This window comes from Squalius cephalus, assembly GCF_949319135.1.
Source record: "Squalius cephalus genome assembly, chromosome: 25".
Classification (NCBI taxonomy): Eukaryota; Metazoa; Chordata; class Actinopteri; order Cypriniformes; family Leuciscidae; genus Squalius; species Squalius cephalus.
The window spans coordinates 5307046-5328159 of NC_137146.1; the positions used below are offsets into that span (position 1 = coordinate 5307046).

Consider the following 21114-nt stretch of genomic DNA (forward strand, 5'->3'; position numbering starts at 1 on the left):
TGTATTTTTAAATCATTTTTTAAATTATATTAATATGTATTTTTTTTCTAAAAAAAAAAAAAATGCTATTTTTAAAATAAATATATATTTTTAAATGAAATAAATATGTATATTTTAAATAAAAGATTATTTAAAAAAATACTATTAATTTAAATAAATGCACCTTAAAAAATACACATCTTTCAGGTTATGAAAATATTAATAAAATCAGGAAAGTTAGTCTTTATCCTGAATGTTTTATTTTTCCATATGCTAGTAAAGCAACTACAAATAAACAAAATGGCTAAAATACATCCGTAACTAAATGTCATTATTTTGTCAACACCATCAGATTTTCCGTGAGATGCGGCTGACATTTAAAAAGACGGAGCAGAAAATCAGTTTGAAGTCTCAATTTATTCTTAATCATAGTTAAATGCTCCATTTATTATAAATATCTGACGTGGTACTACTCATGTTTGTATCTGTCTGTGTTGACCTGTACAAAGTGATAGAGAAAGAAAAACAATTTGTGAGAAAATGGAAGCAAAATATGAACATGATGAACAGATTAGTCCACAAACTTTAAACTTCAATATTTATTCATTTCTGTCGAAGAATCAGTGCCGTAACACAAAACCATGAAGCATCTGGACGGCGAAACCAAAACGGATCATGGATTCCACTGCTAACACACTTAAAAGCGGACGATTTTCCTGATTATGTCGCTTTTGTCAGCAGTTTGAGGTGTGAAAACCCAAAGCGGTCCAGCACAGATGAAAAGTTCGCCAGTTATGCTAAGACACAATTAACAGAGCAGATGATTAGGAGTTCTCTGCCATCCAGATGGAGATACAGCCCTGACCAAAAAAAAAAAAAAAAAAAAAAATACAGAACAGTGGGGAAAAAAAAGACTGGAGCGAACAAGGGCGAAAAATGCTTGGATGCAGAGAGTGGTTTGTGTTTTGGAACAGGTGAATGGTTTATACTCCAGAATAACCATTACCATTGTGTGTATGGAGACCAGAAGCTTGGCTGGAGTCACACACACACACACACACATACACAACAGTACCAAATGGAAGCCTTGCATCCCTTTAATTTCTCCCCTGCCTTTCCTTAAATTCACACACCCCTCTCGTCCCTCTACAGATCCATTAATTTCGCTATGGTCCCAGTCGTCACTCACTCCCAGTCACACCCCGCACATTATGTTTAAAAAAAAAAATAATTCAGTAGCACTTCTTCAGCAGTGCACTTTGGCAAAACGCAAAGCAAACATGTTGCGAGACAGCAGGGAAATATGACAAATGAGATTTTCCAAATCATTCTACAACTTCAGAATATAATACTAAAAAACTCAAAGGAGGAGGGAAAAAAAAAAGGTTATGATTATTGTGGGTAATATGAAATCAGAGAAACAAATAAATTCCATTTCCAATGATGCTGTTCAATTTATTGAGCTATTTTGTTGTCCATTTAACAACCCACATGTGTCCAATAATGAGCAGCACACATTATGCCTAATTATGTATATTTGGGCTGCATTCGTTGGTCTAACAAAAGCTTTCGAAAGGGACAATTACGTTTGTTGCTTGGTTACATCGTTAAAAATATACCAAATAAGTGCAGATTATAGGGGTGTGGAGGTACACATGTAAAGCATGGGTATTGTTGCCAACATGCTCATAATTTGATTCATTAGGAAATGGCAGCATTTTGTTTCTAGAAAGGAGAATGCTTTAAAACGTAATATCGACTTTAACGTTTCCGTGCCTCCTTTGCCAAAAATGTTTTGTTGTTGGAGTGTATGATCACTCTCTTTTGTCAACGAGGCACAATATAATTTGGTGCATTCTATTCTCAGTTACCCTATTTGCATAATTATGCAAGCAACCACACTTGCTTATAAAAAAGCACTTTTGTAGGCTGCATAATCGACCCGGCGCCAGCTACTTTAACGCCACCGAGTTTTTAATCCGGGTTTCAAAGTAGTCGAGCGGAGGAAATCGCCCTTAATCTGGAGACCGGATGCGGGGAAAACCGGCTCGGAATTTTCGGACGGATCAACTTCCATGGGACGCCGTGATAGACAAACGTGATAGATGGATGGATGGATGCGATAGGGGAGGAGGGAGAGGAGGGAGAAGAGGCGAAGGAGGAGGAGGGAAAGAATATATGAATGCAACAGATGGTAGTTTAAAATTCAGCGTCAATTGTTCATCAAAACAGACAAAACAACAGGACATCTGTCTACCTGCTGGAGTGTCAGTGTTCCTGGGCGCGTCTTTGTCCCGAGCGTTTGCCAGGTCTTCCTCGCTGGGGCAGGGGCTGGGACTGTAGTGGCGGGGCTTCATCAGGAGAGATTTCCTCTTGTTGACTGGCGCCCCGCGGACCCCTTCTGCGGCCGCACGCTTTTTACCCGCTCCGAGATGCAAGCTGGAAGGAGAACACAGGGGTCATTCAATGGATGCGGCATGTCACAAACCAACCTGTTAAACTGTCTGTGTCTGAGTATGTGATTGGTTGAGGTACAAAGATCTAATGAATCTGACCCATGAGGTTTAGTGTTGTTTAGACACATCTTGAAATAAGTTGTGGCAATTCTTCAATGGTTCTTTCAGCAAAATACACTCTTGTTCTTGGTTCTCGAGTTGCGATATGGTTCTTTACAGAGTAAACAATGTCCAACAATGGGCTCTCCAGATCAGTGTTTTGGTTCTTTGTCTTACAAATGCAGCTCATTAATAAAATGACTTACGATATTGTTCAAAAGTTTGGGGTCAGCATGATTTTCTTTTAAAAAGCAAGTATTTGTATCCATTAAATTGAGCAAAAGTGAAAGTAAAGACATATTTAATGTTACAAAGGATTTCTATTTCAAATAAATGCCTTTCCTTCTAAGAATCCTGAAAAAACATATCACGGTTTCCACATAAATAAGCAGCACAACTGTTTTCAACATTGATAATAAAAATAAATGTTTATTGAGCAGCAAATCATCATATTAGAATGATTTCTGAAGGATCATGTGACACTGAAGACTGGAGTAATGATGCTGAAAATTCAGCTTTGATCACTGGAATAAATTACATTTTAAAATATATTCAAGTAACAATACTGCCATTTTAAATTGCAATAATATTTCACAATTTTTGATCAAATAAATGCACCTTGGTGTGCATAAGAGACTTCTTTCAAAAACATTAAAAATCGTACCGACCCCAAACTTTTGAACAGTAGTGTATGTGAACAGACATGACTAAATTCATACTCATATATTATTACTAATTTTTATAATTGCCCCATAATCCTCTCTGATAAGACAGATAACAGATAGACATGTAGTTTCAAGTTAACATTAAATCAAAAACGTCTTTCTTAATTCACATTTCTGGCCTTACAGTAAATGATACGGTGACACACATTATTTCAAAGACAAAAATATAATTCCACCTCTGAACCGACTTTCCATTTTAGCCTTCTTATTTTTCACCCCCTCCCCTCCAACCACTTATAAGAGGCCACTTTTCACCATCCAATCAATTCCCGATGGATCAAATCGAGCCTCGCCCTACATTTTGTCTCACTGAACATCCTGTTTCACACACACACACACACAAAAAGGGTGGCGAATGGCATTTCATGCTCTTTGAGGCAACGACTTTGTTACAAAACTCATCAGGGCAGCATCTGAAATTCCCTGCAAGATGTGACTAAGAAACTCAGCATTGCAGATCCTCATGTGTGAACTTATGTGTGAACACAGAGTCCAAAACACTCAAGCATGAACTGGCTCATTATTTTCAATGAGAAATCTGTTGCTATTATCAGCTATCACGCTGCATAATAAGGAATGATACAGAGAATAAAATGTTTGCTGTAGGCTAATATCATAAATATTCTGACTTTATATCTCCCAATTGCATGTTATAATGTCAGAATTGCGAGATATAAACATGCAATTCTGAGAAAAAAGTAGGTTTTTTTCAAAAGCTGTTTATGTCTCACAATTCTGACTTTATAACATGCAATTGCGACTTTATATCACGCAATTCTGACTTTATAACACACAATTGCGACTTTATATCACACAATTCTGACTTTTTAACTCGCAATTGCGACTTCATATCGGCCAGTTCTGAAAATAAAGTCAGAATTGTGAGATAAAAAGTCGCAATTACCTTTTCTATTTTTTATTCTGTGACGGAAACAAGCTTCCATAATTTACAAAACTACACCTGCCCCAAAAAGTATTTGGACACTTAAAGGTACACTATGTAACTTTTGGTTACACAGAACATTTGGTTGTGCTTCAGCTCTGCTTGACTGTGTTCTCACCATCTCCGAAAAGCCAAGCCAATGTTGATTCTTGTTTTATTACGAACTCTGTCGCATTCTCTTTTTGCCAGCAGACTCATACTTAAAAATGTATGAATGTCATTGCATTAGAGGTAAAACATCAAATCAAGCGACATTTATTTTAAAGAAAGATATACAAGTACAATTTACAAGCACAAAATAGCTCTTTAAATGGATCGTGTTCATACAACACTTGTGATAAACTAAATGACTTCATGCATCAGCTAAAAAACATCAAAAGACTAGGTTAAAAGACTGAGCAAACATGATGAAGACAAGTCAAATTAGTCAAAAGAAAAGACGATTTCCTTGATTTAATATTTGGTATCCAATGCAAAGACATTCATTTATTGTTAAGTGTCCAATACCTGAAATCTTAAATGCAACTTTTGACAACTGCACGTATGAAAAGCCGTCAGAAAAGCCATAAACTGACACCCGGAAGCAGGTAGTGAACTCTCTGGCTTACCTGGGCGCCTCAGCGATGCAGTCAGGCAGAACTGCAAACAGAAAAAGAGAGAGAACGAGTAAACACACATGTTTACATTTCCAGCAGCGAGCCCGGCCCCTCCAGCACCTGCCTGTGATCCTTCACACACCTCTCGCTTTAATGTCACACTCAGACGGACACAATGATGAAGGCTCCTGCTGACTCGCTGAGAGACGCTTGTGTTGAGGATACAACTCGTCTGGCATACAAAACATCTAAAGCAAAAAACTTCCTCTACCTCTTTTTTTTTTGCGCTCTGAAAATGTGGCTATGGATAGCAGCAAAAAGGATGCAAATCCATACAAAACAAAAAGATGCAAATAAGGCTTCAGGTATTTTTAAAACCACGTTAGAGAGGATCTACCCTTGTCCGGTATCAGTTGACCCTATTTTTCTAGTGGATTAACAGCCCATAAGGTCCTATTTAGGGTTCTTTCAGGCACTTCATTTAAAGAACCTTCCATCATGGGATCATTTTTATAAATTAAACATCTCGTTAACATACATTAAAGTAACCCATTAAACATGAAAGTATTATGCAATCATTTCTCCTCATATAGGACCTTTTTGGCATTAAGCGTTCTCTAAAATTAAGGCAAGAACCCTAGGGTTCTATATAGAACCTTATTTCTAAGATTGTTGACTCATTTTTGAGTGCTCTGGCCCTTTAAGGTCAGGCATTCTGGGTAATGTTTTTCTTATGAAGTAGGGCTGAACATCAAACAGTTTATCATGTCTTTATGTCAATTGCAACTAGTTAATTTACTCATCATTATAAGTAAAAATGTAGTTGTTACATAAAAGAGATTTGTTTGTTGATGCAACACAAGTATTCAGTATTTCAGTATTCAGTCTTATTAAATATTATGCATAATATTAATAATACAATAAAATAATATGCATATTACATTATAACTACAAAATACATTATAATACATTATATTAAATAAAATTCATTATATTTAAATATTTTTTATATTTTTTTCATTTTTTTTTATACATTTATATATATTTTTAAATTACATATATTACATATTATATTTGTATTATATTATTATATGTTTGACTAGAATAAAACTAAGTCATTAATATGTTTCTACATGATGCACTTTTTAGGTTACCAGACAAACATTTTGTAGACTAAATGAAAGGAAAGGTAAAATGAAAATTCTCTGACAGGAATGAATTGTTTTATATTTCATAAAGCATGTTCAGGATGCACAATATTTTCTCTTGGGGCAAAATTAGCAACTGACTACACAGTGTAAGACAATACACATTTCTGGATTTGCATGGGGGAAAAAAGCTGGATCACTTTACTAAACAGTGTTTAACAATCACAGCTCTGACATAATGATATATTCAAAGCCTCACTGTGAACTTAGTCTCACGAGGTGTACAGAGAGAGAGAGAGAGAGAGAAAGAGAGAGAGAGAGAGAGAGAAGGAATGTGTGTCAGTAGGAGAGAATATCTCATTCACAGCTTCACCTCAATCCCATGGTGAAGACTCAATAAAACACCATCATGAATTTTTACCGGCACATTAAAGGGCCAGGCGCACATGAGCGGTACAGTACGTGGCTCTAAACACTTAAATAATGATGTCCCCTTTCCATTCACGACGCCCTCCTTAACTCGTTTGAAAGAATATTGCCACATAATGAAGTCACTGTCTATGCATAATGCATCGCCGCGGCAACCGCACCTCTCTCCAGCTAAAGAGGATTAATATTAAAATTGACAGATCTGATGTGAGACCGTTAAACTAACACTTCAGATCAAATGTGCGTAGGAAAAGGGGGCGTGCGCACGCGGGCCTGTCAGGAAGCCGTCGCTGAGGCATCATGGGAAATGTGTTCAGCTTGTTTGTGTGAACTTTGTACAGGGCAAATATAATGCATGTTTATATAAACCAATAATGTGTTCTAAAAAGTGTTATGAGATCATGTTTCATAACAAGAGCATGAAATAAATATTATGTTGCAGAGGTAATGGGTTATACATCTTTACAATGATATGAAGCACTTTAACACTTTATGCTAAAATGTATTACGCCATTCAACTTTTTTAAAATGCTAAACATGTTAATTAAAATATGTAAATAAGAGCTGACATTTCTAACTATTTGAATATAAAGCGCTGAGTATACGGTTGATAATTATATGAAGTTTAATATTAAAAGTCAAGCTAGATATATCTACTTGATCTGAACCTTAATAAAGAATGAATTAAAAAAAGATTTATTAACCTAATAAAGACAGATTGATATATAATATCAATAAAAATAGATAATTATATATACAGTAGATATATATATACATATACATATATATATATATATATATATATATATATATATAAACTAGATAATTTAAAACACTGCTGTTATGTTATGTTATATATTTTGTTATGTTATATTGTTACACGTCATTTTATATGTTATGTTATATGTCGTATGTTGTCTCATGTCATGTCATGTCTTGTTATGTTACGTTATATATTATATTATTAAAGTTAGTATATATATTTAAACTTGTCAAGCACTTACTTGTGCCATCACATGTTTCGCTGCGATTCTCTTCACTGTCAGACTCCATCTGGAAATAAAAACAGAAAAAAAGTTAATAACAAATAGCAATTTTCAATTCCAGAGATTTATAATCCTGTTTAATAACTCAACAGGATCTCATCATCAGAGTGACAGCTAAGTTCCTGTCAGTTTAGGTTATTAATAATAAGTAAGCCAGATTATTGTCATGCAAAGAGTTTATCACATTGCAAGCACTTCATTTGCAATTTCAGAAACACCCCATCTGCAAGGCATCACAACTTTAGATCTTTAAAAAAAAGAGAAAAGAATGAATACGTTTAAAATTCTAGGATTACAGTAAATAATAGTAGTAAAAAACCTAATCCAATCAAATGATTCCTGGAGCGTGCAATGAGGCGTCAGCACAAGAAATGAAAGGTCAATGAACTTTATGACAAATAAAAGAGGGACATTTCACAGTGTTCGCAGTGGCTCAGGTCCATTATGTGCATTGTGTGCCGAGCTTCATATTTTGGCTTGATTTAATTGACTTAGCATCTGCACAGAACTACAGCAGCAAACAGAGTACAGTCAGACAGGCCTTCACTTTTAAGAGGGTGAGACAGGGGCGAGCAAAAATTTAATAATGCAAAAACCAGCGACAAACAAAAGTAGTATTGTGTGTGTGTGTGTGTGTGTTTAGACAAAAAGAGTTGTTAATACCGGTGCACCTACTCACTCACTCACTCACTCAGTCTCCCTCTCTCTCGGCTTCTCTCTGCCAGCAGTGCCTTGCTGATCCCAAATAAAACCTATTAAATGTAATTATTCTGGGCTGATGGCGCTCTATAGCGGTCGGAGGGTCTGGTGAGCTCGGTGAGTCACTGGCTGGGCTGTTACTTCGCTTATAATGGGAAACATGACTCCTATCTCCCCTTCTCTCGGCTTGGCTGTTGTGATTGAAGCCACTGACCTGTCATACATTTATAATAGGGGGAGCAGGTGTGGCATTGATGGACCTTAATTTCCTTTAATAAACCTTTTATGTGGCCCACTCTTAATGCCACGCCGGCCCTCTCCCGGCTCCCGACGCGTAATAGCTTCATTACTTTTGATTACTGGGGGCCCCTATTGAGACAAACAACTCCCAAACACTATAGATTACATTCTGTAAAAACTAATGTACCTGATTAGTTCATTACACTGGCTCGCTCGTGTACACACAGACGCACGCTAGCACACACAACGCCAGAAGTGGCCTGACACTTCCGGACGGGCTTTTCTGAACACCTCTTGAAAGCTGAAACTATTAAAAACCGCGAGAGCCAGGTTTTTGTATCGTGATTTCTGTATTGTTTCGCTGTGAAAGTGAAAAGAAAGCTTTTATTAGCCCCCGACAAGCACGGGGCTTTATTTCGACAAAGGTTACGCAGATTTCGAGGGTTACGTAATTTGATATTTGGTATGTTCAGAGCGGAAACTTTGACACGAGGAGGAGGGCGATCAGGCAACAGCTGCTCACTAACAATCCCTTAAATTACACATCACCACCTTACAAAACCAAACCATATGTCAACAAGCGCCGCCGACCTCAGGTATCACGTCAGCCTGCCAAAAACAACTTTAAACAATGGCACAAGTGATTCCCCAGACAAACTACAAACAAACTTTGCATGCTTTACTATAATATACTGTGCAACTCTCACTTAAAGAAGTGACATTGTCTGCAAACTAAAATAATCAAGTTTGTTCATATTAAATAATTGAATATATTTGATTTTTTCTTTCCTTTTTGCAGTGTTGTACTGGTAACAATACTTTTTAAATGATTGTGCATCATATAGGCTAAACACACCAAAAAAATCTCAAAATTTATACTAAAACGTTAGAAAACGTTGATATGTTAATAGTTATGCATTAACATAGTTATGAACAACAGTTGCCGCATAGACTTTCATTTTAAGTGCATTTCCATTGTGTCTAAAGCTCACACAGAAAATGTAAAATTAATTAATTAATTAAAAAAATTGATAAAGTACTCAGAATGGCTACTAGAGAAATTTACTACATGTAACAGTGTGGTGCAATACTTTTCTACTTTCATAGGCCTAAATGATTATGTAGCATGTAAATACACACTAACATGAAAAACAGAGGCAAATTCATTTTTATTGTCCACAAATTGATACATATGAACAAGAGCGTATAAACTACTGGAGTCAATGGCCAATATATATATATATATATATCCACTGCAGAAACAATGACTAATTTTACCTTTGTTTGTTTGGCCTGTAATGAATAAGATGTTCTGCGAGGTCCCAGCGGGCCGCTCCGGTTACTGCACACACGTTTCTTCAGCTGATCTATGATGTGAGTGTGACATTCATGCTCTGAGTGAAGAAGAAAATGACAAAAGATATCAAGGACAAGTATTTTTGAATGACTAAAGTGTGGAATCCATTTTTTTAAGTCAAATGTGTCCTTTAGAGAAAACATGACACAAAATACAGCAGTTATAAGGACATTTTTATTGTAAAATATTAAAAAGATATTTCTACCCTTTTGAAAATCACTAACTCAATGCAGTCAGGTTGCTTTAGTCATATTAAATCGTTCTTATGACATTTATTAGCTTGTGCATACTTTTTACACAGTTCATTTTTAATGGACGACTACATTTTTGTTCGAACAGAAACACTATTCATGCTCAGAGTGAAAGAAAGACAAAAGATATCAAGGGCAACTTGAATTGCACTTTACGGAGTATGACTAGTGTGAAATAAATGTTTAACTCACAAATGTGCCCTTAAGTGAAACATGACCACATAAACTGCAGTTATAAGACATTTTTGATTCATGTAAAACATTCAAATGTGCAGTTTTAACTTTATATCTGTTAAAATGAACTCAATGCACTCAAAGTCATATTAAATAATACTTTTTTGCCAGTTTTAGGCAAAAGTGCACAGTTTAAAAACATAGTTCATTTTAAATTCACTTCCACTTGGACGACGACATTCAGGAGTTGTTCGAAGCGCTAACCGTGAATGTTACAAATGGTGCCGTTGAGAAACCTGGGAGTGAATTACCAGACAAGACCTCATGTGGCTTTCTTAACAAGATGCAAATTGATTGCTTGACAGAAATCAAATAGCTTGTGTGTAATTAATATGGTTAATCCGGGAAGAGTTTTGTGTGATTGCGCGCATCGGGACAATTTAAACGCTGCGCTACACAACGCCTGAGCTCCGCTATTGGTGAGCCATTCATGCCTGTTGGCTTTGAGAGAGAGAGAGAGAGAGAGAGCTTTGTGTTAATTATGGCTAAAAACTCCCGGCATCTTTTGCCCGTTGGCCCCCGCCACCACACGAGCACAGGGGCCCGGGGACGAGGAGGGGGCCCCCCTCATTAGCATAAGAAGAAAAACGGCCCACTCCTTGAGCGGCCCGTCATCTGCTGAATCATTATAAGGGGGTTTCTCTCGCCCCTTCTGCGCGCAGACAGCGTCCCTCTGAGGGCCGGGCCACTAATGTGCATGGCCTCGCGGTCTCCAAGGAGATAGTGCTTCCTGATGCGGCGTGCGTGTGTGTGTGTACGTCTGCGCGTGTGTGTATGCGGCCGCTGCACTTTGCCCTAACCCATCTGCTCTTTTTCTCAAAGCCCCGTCTGAGCCCAACGAGAGAGTTGCACTTTACAGCCTCTAGACATCAATGGGCGTGATTTGATTCAAATAAACGACACGGCGACCCTTAAAAACATACATACAAAGAAGATTAGTGTTAACATTCACAAATGAGAAAGAAAATATGAATGACATTTTCTGGTCAAAACAGAAACGCACACGCTATCATTAAAGGCCGGGTGCAATGTTAGCGCATTTCTAGTCTTTAACACATGAATGCTAACATCACCGAAAATAAGACAAACAAACAGACAACGACACAATGCATATGGTAATTATGTTTGTTATCAGCATCACAATCGCTCGTTGGATTTAACCGCTCAGGGGACGACTGCTTGTAATCAAACCTCAAATCATCTTTAGCTTTATTACGACATGCACAGAAATAGTGTTCAAGGTTAAATTGCAAGTTAAGCGACAATATTTGTGCATTCTGTTGATTAGCACGGAAACAATAGACATCTATGGGCCAAGCGTACAAACTTTGTTTTAACTTATATTTGACACAGAATTCACTTCTATTTAACGATTTCAATTCATTTTGGGTTATTAGTAAACAATCAGTAACAAAGTAAACCAAATTAGTGTCACGGAAGCAGGGTGATTATCATTAAAACTAAAATTAAAACCATAAACAAAAAAACAGGTTACACTTTATTTTAAGGTGTCCATGTTAGAGTGTAAATTAACTAAATGTACTTACTATAGTGTTAGGGTTTAGTTTAAGGTTAGCTGCATGCAATTATGCATAAATTATAGTTATTACTATAGTAATTACACGAACACTGTAAAATAAATTGTTACCAAAAAACAACCACACTTGAAATAAAATAAAATAAACGGTAACTGAAATATATTACTTACTTTACTAACTTAAAGTACTAAAATAACAAAGTAAAAATTAATTAAAAAAAACAATTTAGGATTTAAAAAAAAAATTAATACAAATTAATAAAAACGAATAAAACGGCAAAAAAAAACCTCTTGATGAAATGAAAGAGGAAAAAAAACTAACTCAAATTATTAATAGAAAATATTAATGATACTAAAATAATTTTTGATAAAGCAAACACTTATTTTGGATGTTAGATTTCAGAATGTTGACAAATGGATAAAAATGAATAGCAGTTAATAAATGTACAAGATAAATGTAAATAATAGCAATAAAAACAAACCTAATTAATGTTGTGAGTTAGAAGCTGATGGTTAAAAATATAAATTTATAAAAAATTCAAAAAAAGGTCTATGCAGCAAGCAACGATATTCCCACAGACTTTGCTCGCACATTTTTTATTTCCAAGTTATTTATCTTGCATTTAATTTGAATTTAACACAACTTTTTTAGACTTTTCAGAAGTGTATTTCAAAAAAAGAATGGCTTTTTTTAATTAAATGTGCACGCCTACAAGTGCTCTCTCGCTCGCATTAAGTTTTGTCTTAGTATCCCGACTTTGTAAAATGATAGAGGGTAAAAAAAGCAGAAAGAAATAAGCGTAAAAAACATCCGAAGCGCACTCAGTGCCCTTTTCCTTCCTGAATGACTGTTATGATTAGATTGTACTTTCAGTGTAATTACGGAATAAGCACTATGTGGCACTAAACAATGAATAAATAAAGACCTCCAGCTCTATCTCCACCCAGATACCTCCCTCCCTCTTTCTTCTCTCTCCTTCCAATCACCTTTCCCTGTTTTCTTCTCCTCTCTCTCTCTCTCTCTCTCTCTCTCTCTCTCTCTCTCTCTCTCTCTCTCTCTCTCTCTCTCTCTCTCTCTGCATATCACCTGTCTCGCTAGTATCGCACAGAGAGAGTTATGAAGACACACAGGATCTCATTGCAAGGTCACCCACTCTCTTTCTATCTCGCTCTCTCCCTCTTTTTGTTTGTCTGTAGCGTCTGGCTGGAAAAGGGTTAAGCCAGGAATGGATTTAATTATGGAATGAATGGAATCACAATGCGCCTGCAGCAAGTTTGTGCCTCCTTATTTATTAAAGCTGCTGATGGTCCAGGTTTGATGAGCCACTTCGGGCATAATTGAGTCATCATACAAAGAGGGTTCCACGCATTCAGAGAGGTTTTATCAGCTGCAAACAGACCTGATTACTGGCAATTACACTCTGATCTAGGAGGATGGTGGTGGGGGGGTGGGAGGGGTAACTTGTGTGTTTATAGTTTACCCCAGGAATAATTTCCACATTCATTTTACATGCTAAGTGTTTTTCTGTTGCGGCGTAATAAAGCGCAAAGAGAGAGATAGCGGCGTTTTACTTTCATTTTCCCCCTGCGCTGAATGTCTTACTGTAACCGAAAAAAGGGGAAAGAAAGGAAGAAAATAATTGCAATTGAATGCGCGTCGGAAGGGCGGTTGGGGGTTTTGTTTACATGCTTTTTGAAATAAAAAAGCATGCGGAGGTGTGAAGCAAACAGTGACATATGTCTGAACTGGGTGGAGTTGAACACAATCCATTATTGTACGTCGCTTTGATACTTTTTACTTCAAGGGAAATTAATTGCATGCACATCAAAGATTGATCAAATCTAAAAAAAGAAGAAATATTCACAATGATCATTCACTATATAGGCCTTCTGCGTAAAAACAAAGGCAGGGAGATGTAAAGAAAGGGGACGCCTGAGATTAGAAGGGGCGGGTGTGTGTAAACGCGAGATATCAGTCTCCATGTACTTCATGCCAGAGACTTTAAACTGTGAAATCTGAGAACTCAAAAAGCTGCTATTTTAACTTCTGTTAGCTCCTGGAATATGAGGCTATGTTTTCTTTCTAGGGCAAGCATAATTAGTTTCAGTATAATTACCTTAAAGTGCATCATCTGTCCCTAGGTCTAATGTGGGAGTAACTTCAAAGATACACTTGTTTCCAACTGTTTAAAGCATTTCTCATCTGATAAATTATTCTATGAGAAATCTGCCAGCAAACGCAGATGATAAAAAAGGTTGTTTGCGGTGGAAACATGGCGTTTGTAGATCTCCGAAGTTAAAGCTCGTGCAAACAATTCTGCAAAAGTGACCAAATAAATTAATAAGTCATTTAACGGAGCACAAAAATAGATAAAATACTCCTATGAAAATAAACACTATATCAGGTACAATATCACATAATTAAATATCCATCCATCCATCCATCTATCTATGAACTGTACTGAATAATGTATATATTATTTATTATAACGGATTCTTACTATTGCAAACAAAAAAATATCTTTTTTTTTTGCCAAATTTCTAATTGAAAAGAAATTTTAAGTTTGTTTTCCAACAAATCCACAATAACTTTTTTTTTGTTTGCGATAGTAAGAATTTGTGATATATATATATATATATATATATATATACATACACTGTATATCGACATATATATAGTAAATATTATATATACGCAATATATAATATGATATACAGAATTTTTGCAATATTAAGAATTCATTGTAATATATGTATGTATGTATGTATATATATATATATATATATATATATATATATATAAATATTTTTTTTAAATATATATATATATATATAAACACGTGACAAAAAAGTTGTTTGCAATAGTAAGAATTCATCATAAATAATACATTTGATTTATTTTATTCGTTCCTTCATTCATTCATCACTCAGTTAATAAAACTGGCTCCAAAAGAGCTAAATAATATTGTCAGGCACTTCAATCAAAAAATCGGTAAAGTCTGATGGCTCCTTTAAAATACAGTCCCATTTGAACAGCGAGAGATACTTCATTAAAGTCTAGTAAAAGACCTAGCTTAGGGACACAAATATATTTCAGAAAAGTTACTGGGCAACGTGAACATATTTATTTATGCTAACAACTGCATTGTCTCTACATCTTCAATTCAAAGGCTGACCTATCGCTTCCCTTAATGTGCTTTGGAGAAGCATAAAAGGGCATCTGAAACGAAAATGAGATGCCACAATCGAGGCCAGGTGTTAGCAGGGACAACTTCCACGCCTGTTCTCCGTTATCAGCACGCACTGATCCGGCCCATTGTCTCAGGACGGGAAGGTATCTCAATAGAGAGGATGCATGAGTACTACCAGGTGGTCGGCAATTTGTTGAAGCCGTGGCTACCATTCCAGCTAAATCCTGGAGCACAAAAGGCAGGTCTCCAGGCTCTGAAGCCCCTGGGTTAAAAAAAAAAAAATGGAAAAAGAGAAAGGGGGGGAAAGTAGGCCTATATCACGGGCAGGGTTTGAAAGGAGAAGACCCTTTAAACTCCTGATTCCTAATAAGATTGAAATGAACAGCTCGCATGGCAGCTGTACTTTTCCCAGGGTTAATTACCTTTCACTGCACTTGCCTAATGAGTCAGCTGTTCCTGTCATTAAACAACTCCACTTCACCATAGCTTCTTCATCCTCCACAAACACTGGCCCTCCTGTTTGCTCACTTGTTTCAGCAGCATGTGAGACGGAGAGAGGGAAAAAGGGAAAGGTTGCCCTTCATGGCATATGTTTGGAAACTGGCGGCCACTGACAGTGTTGAGCTCTGATTATGAAATTGAACCCCAAAACAATCTGGCAATGCAAGTGAGGGTGAATTACACTTGTAATTTAGATTCACTTCGCATAAATTGCTTTCTTCAAAATTAGACTTTTTTTTTTGGGGGGGGGGGGGGGGGGGTTACTTTTTCCCAATACACTAGTGATTCCCAACCTGAGAACTTGAATTTTGATTGGTTAAACCTGCAGTTTAAAGCAATGTAAACATGTTGTGGCGGTCAAAGGATTAGAAAAAAAAATACTTATACTTTTTTTTTAATAATAATAGGATAATAATAAATAAATAAATAAATAACAAATAATAATAATAATAATAAAATATTAAGGACAAAATATGATAGTGTAATCTGTCAAGTTTTACACTATATGTGCTAATTACAATGATGGTATCAATTTAAAAAATAATTAATTAAATAATAATAAATGATAATTAAATAATAGATACTAATTTGTTTAATGTCATTATTTCATTTAATAATGTGTAATCTGTCAAGTTTTACACTTGAAGTAGAATATATGAGCTACTTATAATTAAAATTGTATCCATTTAAAAATAGATTAAAAAGTAAAATAATTAAAAAATACATTAATAGATTAAAATTACAACTAATTGTGAGTTATATCTTTATTTCATTTCGACTATAAGGACAAAAATATGACAATGTATAATCTGTACATTTTTAAACAAAGTAGAATATATGTGCTAATTATAATAGTAGTATCAATTTAAAAAAATAATAATAATTAATTCATTAATTATCATATTTCCTTTATGTCATAATTTCAGTTCCACTATAAGGACAAAAATATGACAATGTATAATCTGTTAAGTTTTACACTCAAAGTAGAATATATGTGCTAATTATAATAATATAATCCATTTACAAATGAATTATTATTGATTAATTATAGTTCTTTTATGAAATTTTTTCAGTTTCACCATGACAAAAATATGACAATATATAACCAGTAAAGTTTGACACTCAAAGTACGATATATGTGCTACTTGAAATAACAGTATCAATTTAAAAAAATAAAATAAAATAATAATATTAATAGATTAAAATCACAACTAATTGTAATTAATGTCATTATTTCAGCTCCACTATAAAGACACAAAATAATAATAAAGTGTAATCTGTAAAGTTTTACACTCAAAGTAGAATCTATGCACTACTTTGTGAGTCACAATAGTTTTACTTGTTTAAAAGCAGCTTTAATAGTATTACTGATCATTATTAATGCTAAATATTGCATATGATGTATAAGATGAGTTAATATGAGCACAATAGGAACAGTAAAGATGGGGGATACTTGAGCCTTATTAATGGGGTTCTTTGAGGCACATGTGACACCTCACCTCATAACACATGCACAGGCTGAGTCGAACAAACAGACATCTTCAACGCAAACGGTGTCAAATCCCTATTTAAAGCAGAGCGAGCAGGTCTATAACATGCTGGAAAGTCCTCTTTGGCATCTACACAGACACCAGCACCATGAGCTCAGCTTCAGCACATCTCCGCTGTGCTGTCATCATTTCAGGCTGGATCCTGCAGCTCAGGCTGTTCGGGGAGTTTTAAGTGATTTTTGCCAGTGTGTGGCGAAATCCCCAGGCCACCTGGATTACAAACTCTAGTCCTTTAACTCATGCCAGTCTAAATCCATGTTAACTCGGATTTACCTCTGGCATAGGAATTCCCAGTCCGAGTAAGCTTTGTTTGGAAAGAGTTGCGCCTAAGTATTTTATGCATTAAAAAGAGGTCTAGTGGGGAATTCTGATTTAACTAAAATGTCCAAACGGGCTGAGGGATCAGGATCATGGATTTATGAAGTCTCATTCTGTAATCTTCTAATAAACAGAATGGATGCGTGCACACTTTTGTCATGAACTTGTTTTTACAACTTTGCTTTTAAGGTGCTTACAATAAATGATGCCTATGCAAGAAATAAACTCTGAGAACATTTGCAAACATTTCTGTAATTGCCTTATTTTATCCTAATAACTACAATGCTTCTGTTAGCATAAGAGTAGAACAACAGCAGACAAACACACACACACACACACACACACACACACACACACACACACACACACTACTATTTAAAGCTAATTATATTAATATATATTAATTATAAATAAATAAATAAATATATATATCTATATATCTATATAATTACTATATGTAACTTTATAACCCAATATGAAAAACTTTTTGCATTTTTAGAATGAAAAAATCTCTATATTTATATGTATAATACACAAATTCTTTTTTCAAAATAAAAACATCCCAAAATGTCCTCATAGGGAAGTTCAGCTCACTTCTAGGGACAATCGTGCATGCACAAACCACACACACACACACACACACACACACACACACACACACACACACACACACACACACACACACACACACACACACGTGACCATACAGTGAGGTCACACTATTTTCTACTTAAAAGGTCAAAAAAGCCACATTATGAGTTTAAAACGAGCTTCCCAGACCAGCAGATGGAACTTACACATGATTATATGCATCAGTAAAATGAATAATCTTTAAGGAAATGTAAATTTGACTTAACCCCCAGGATTTAATAAAGAGGATGGATTCTGAACACTCTTAACCCATATTCTCATAGCCAGTGAAAAAAAAAAAAAGATATGCATCTTTCAAAGGACCAAATGTTCACTAAAGAAGTACTTTATAAATTGAAGTTGTTTCAATTTCCAGATTTCAAACTCTCTGCATTTGCTTTTATCAGATTGTGATTGACCACAACTTTAGATATTACATTGAGTGTGTGTGTGTGTGTGTGTGTGTGTGTGTGTGTGTGTGTGTGTGTGTGTGTGTGTGTGTGTGCATCACATCTGAACCACACACTTATTTAAAAAATATTCAAGCCATGTCGCGAACTATAAAATATTAATTTTCAATATTGCTGCATTTATGCTATTTCTAAATGTTATGCCAAATTTGTGGGAAACCAAAATCGCTATTTTATATTATATCAAAAAGAAATATTAAAAACAACTAAATTACACAAATTTAAAAAAATCATGACAATTTTTTTTTACTTTAACCACGTTATTAAAAGCAACTGTGCGGAAGCAAACTTTGAGAAAAAAAAATCAATTGACCCTCTGATTCAACAGTCATCCTGAAATAATCAGTTAACCATGTAGCGTAAAGTCCACTAAATCTGGCTTTTGACTCTTGGCATCTTGGAAGAACCAACTTTAGTTTTCCCTGCAATACACGTATGTCAACTCGCCATGCATATGATCAAAAGCCACGCTTCCCAAAGCAGAACTAAACAAAAACTACTAGTTCCCAAATGAACAAGCTTCACAGCTAAAGATGAGAACATTGAGGCGAACACAAAAGTAAAGCGTGCATGCGGAAAGACAAACAATGTATTAATTACAGTGAAGAGTTTTATCTAAAGAAGAGTGTCTCAACTCTGACTCAGAAACATGCTTCCAGGAGCATCACCCCTCTCAAACACGACCCTGGAAATGACAGCGTACGAAAAGCACTGCACTTGTCTTGATGCATTTCACAGATCAAGCCCTCCATCCAGCCAAGCATCTTTCTCACCCCCAACCCACCTCTCCACTTCCCTCTCTTTCTCTTAACAAACACAGACGGACACAAACACAGTCAGCGGGTTAGTGAAGGGCCACCTGACTTACCACATCCACGCGAGCTTTTCACAGCGACATGAAAGGTGTTGTTAGTGGAGAGCAGAGGAGGTGGGGTCGGGGTTACGCCGTGTCTTGCTGTTGTGTCGCGTGGCGAGAGGGGAAAGCGAGTGCTTTGGGTCTCTATCCCCCCAGCTCTCCCCCTTCAGCCTTTGTGTCATTCATTTAACCACCAATCTCATTAGGCAGCGACGCACAATGGGCTGAACTATTTTCAGTATAAATATACCACATGGTGACCCTCAAGGTATACCTTATGAAGGACTGTCTAATCTCATAAAAGATGGATAAACAAAAAAGCAAAGCAAAGGTCAAAAAATGAATTAATAAATAAATAAAGATCAGAATGCTTTCATATATGAACCTAAATAAAACATCAGTTTGTGGCTTAACATATTGAACAAGAATATAGTAAATGCAATTTATAATATTTAAATGTTAGTATTTATTAATAGTTACAAAAGATGCAAAATTAGGATAAATATGCAGTGTAGAATTAGCCTAAATATTCTATTTAAATATAAATAAAGAAAATTAAGTACATAAAGCATATCCAACTATTCATTAAATATCAAATATTTTTAAATTCCTATGCATTTTTTCTTTTGTATTTTCATTTCTTTAATCACTTTATGCTGTGACAATGACTAAAAAAAATAATAAAAATTGTGCTATTTTTTCTTTAGCAAAACGAGTGCATTGGCGATTTCACTCTTCAAAACAAAAAGAAACGCGTTTAAAAATCAAAGCGATGTAAATATAAAGTGTAACACTATAAATGAAAAAATTCTGATTTATATATTTTTATAAAAAAATATTTCCTTAATTTTTCTACTGTGAGCATGCTGAAATAAGGTACAATTAGTTTTAATATTAATACTCCAAAGTTTTAGGGAAAATAATAAAGATATAGAGTGCGTTGCCAAAATCCCTCTTCAAAATCAAAGCGATGCAAATATAAAACTATTAATGAAAAATTAAATATAAAAAATGTAGGACCATGACTAAAAAAATAAACATATAGTGTTACTTCAATTACTACAGTGTTTTGGGGGAAAACAATGCAAAAAAATGCTAAAAATGCCAAAATGCCAATATCGCTCTTGAAAACAAAAAGAAATGCGTTTTAATATCAGAGCGACGTTTGGTAACGTTACACAGGCTGCTGTGTCCTTCTGACTCCAAAATTGTCTTTCTACTCATAATTCCATGTAAAATGCATTAAGGTGGGACTCACATTAGTGGCAGCTGTCCATAATCAGCAGGGACATGTCTATTGGCTAACTTGACCCATGTCAGTAGACAAAACAAACAGAGACACACACACACCATTAAAAAAAAAAAAAAATAAAAAAAAAAAAGATTTCTAAAGCCTAGGACTTGCCGAGCGAGGTCACTGGAGATTTTCCAGACAAACGCAATCCGGAGGGGTGGTGGATGGTGTGTGTGTGTGTGTGGTGAAGGGGTGGTGTGTGTGTGTGGTGAAGGGGTGGTGGATGGTGTGGTTAAAGGGGGGGGGGGGGGGGGGGGAGAATAAAAAAGGACAGGCTTAGAATCTCATTTTACCAGACCGCACACAATCTGGGCTCCCACTGAACTATCTCTGCCTGACCGCTTTCTATTTATCCCTTATCAGTGTTTACCAACCGCTACTTCTCTTTCATTCATACTGTGCGGCAGTTCTCTTACTATCAGTCAACAGCTGACACCATGGAACAGCCTCAAAGGCATAGGAAAGGATCAAAACTGAACCAAAGCTGTTTAAACAATACAACAGAGGAAATAAATTCATAAATCCTAATTCTTCCCAACCCACAAGGGTGCAGGCAGATCCTTTA

General features: G+C 35.6%; 1 protein-coding gene across 6 annotated transcripts in view; it reads right to left on the minus strand.

Annotated features, from left to right (window-relative positions):
• The window catches only part of st18 (ST18 C2H2C-type zinc finger transcription factor), a 62069-nt gene that overhangs the window by 22945 nt on the left and 18010 nt on the right, over window positions 1-21114 (minus strand). For 4 of the 6 annotated variants that reach the window (XM_079863069.1, XM_079863068.1, XM_079863071.1 and 1 more), the window contains 4 exons: window positions 9639-9754; window positions 7380-7428; window positions 4811-4841; window positions 2237-2418 (listed from right to left, as the gene is read on the minus strand). In XM_079863069.1, coding sequence (XP_079719195.1) covers window positions 2237-2418; window positions 4811-4841; window positions 7380-7428; window positions 9639-9754 — 378 coding nt within the window. Of the gene's footprint in view, window positions 1-2236; window positions 2419-4810; window positions 4842-7379; window positions 7429-9638; window positions 9755-19267; window positions 19516-21114 lie in introns of those variants that run through there. The other 2 variants (XM_079863072.1, XM_079863073.1) reach the window with 2 other exon arrangements.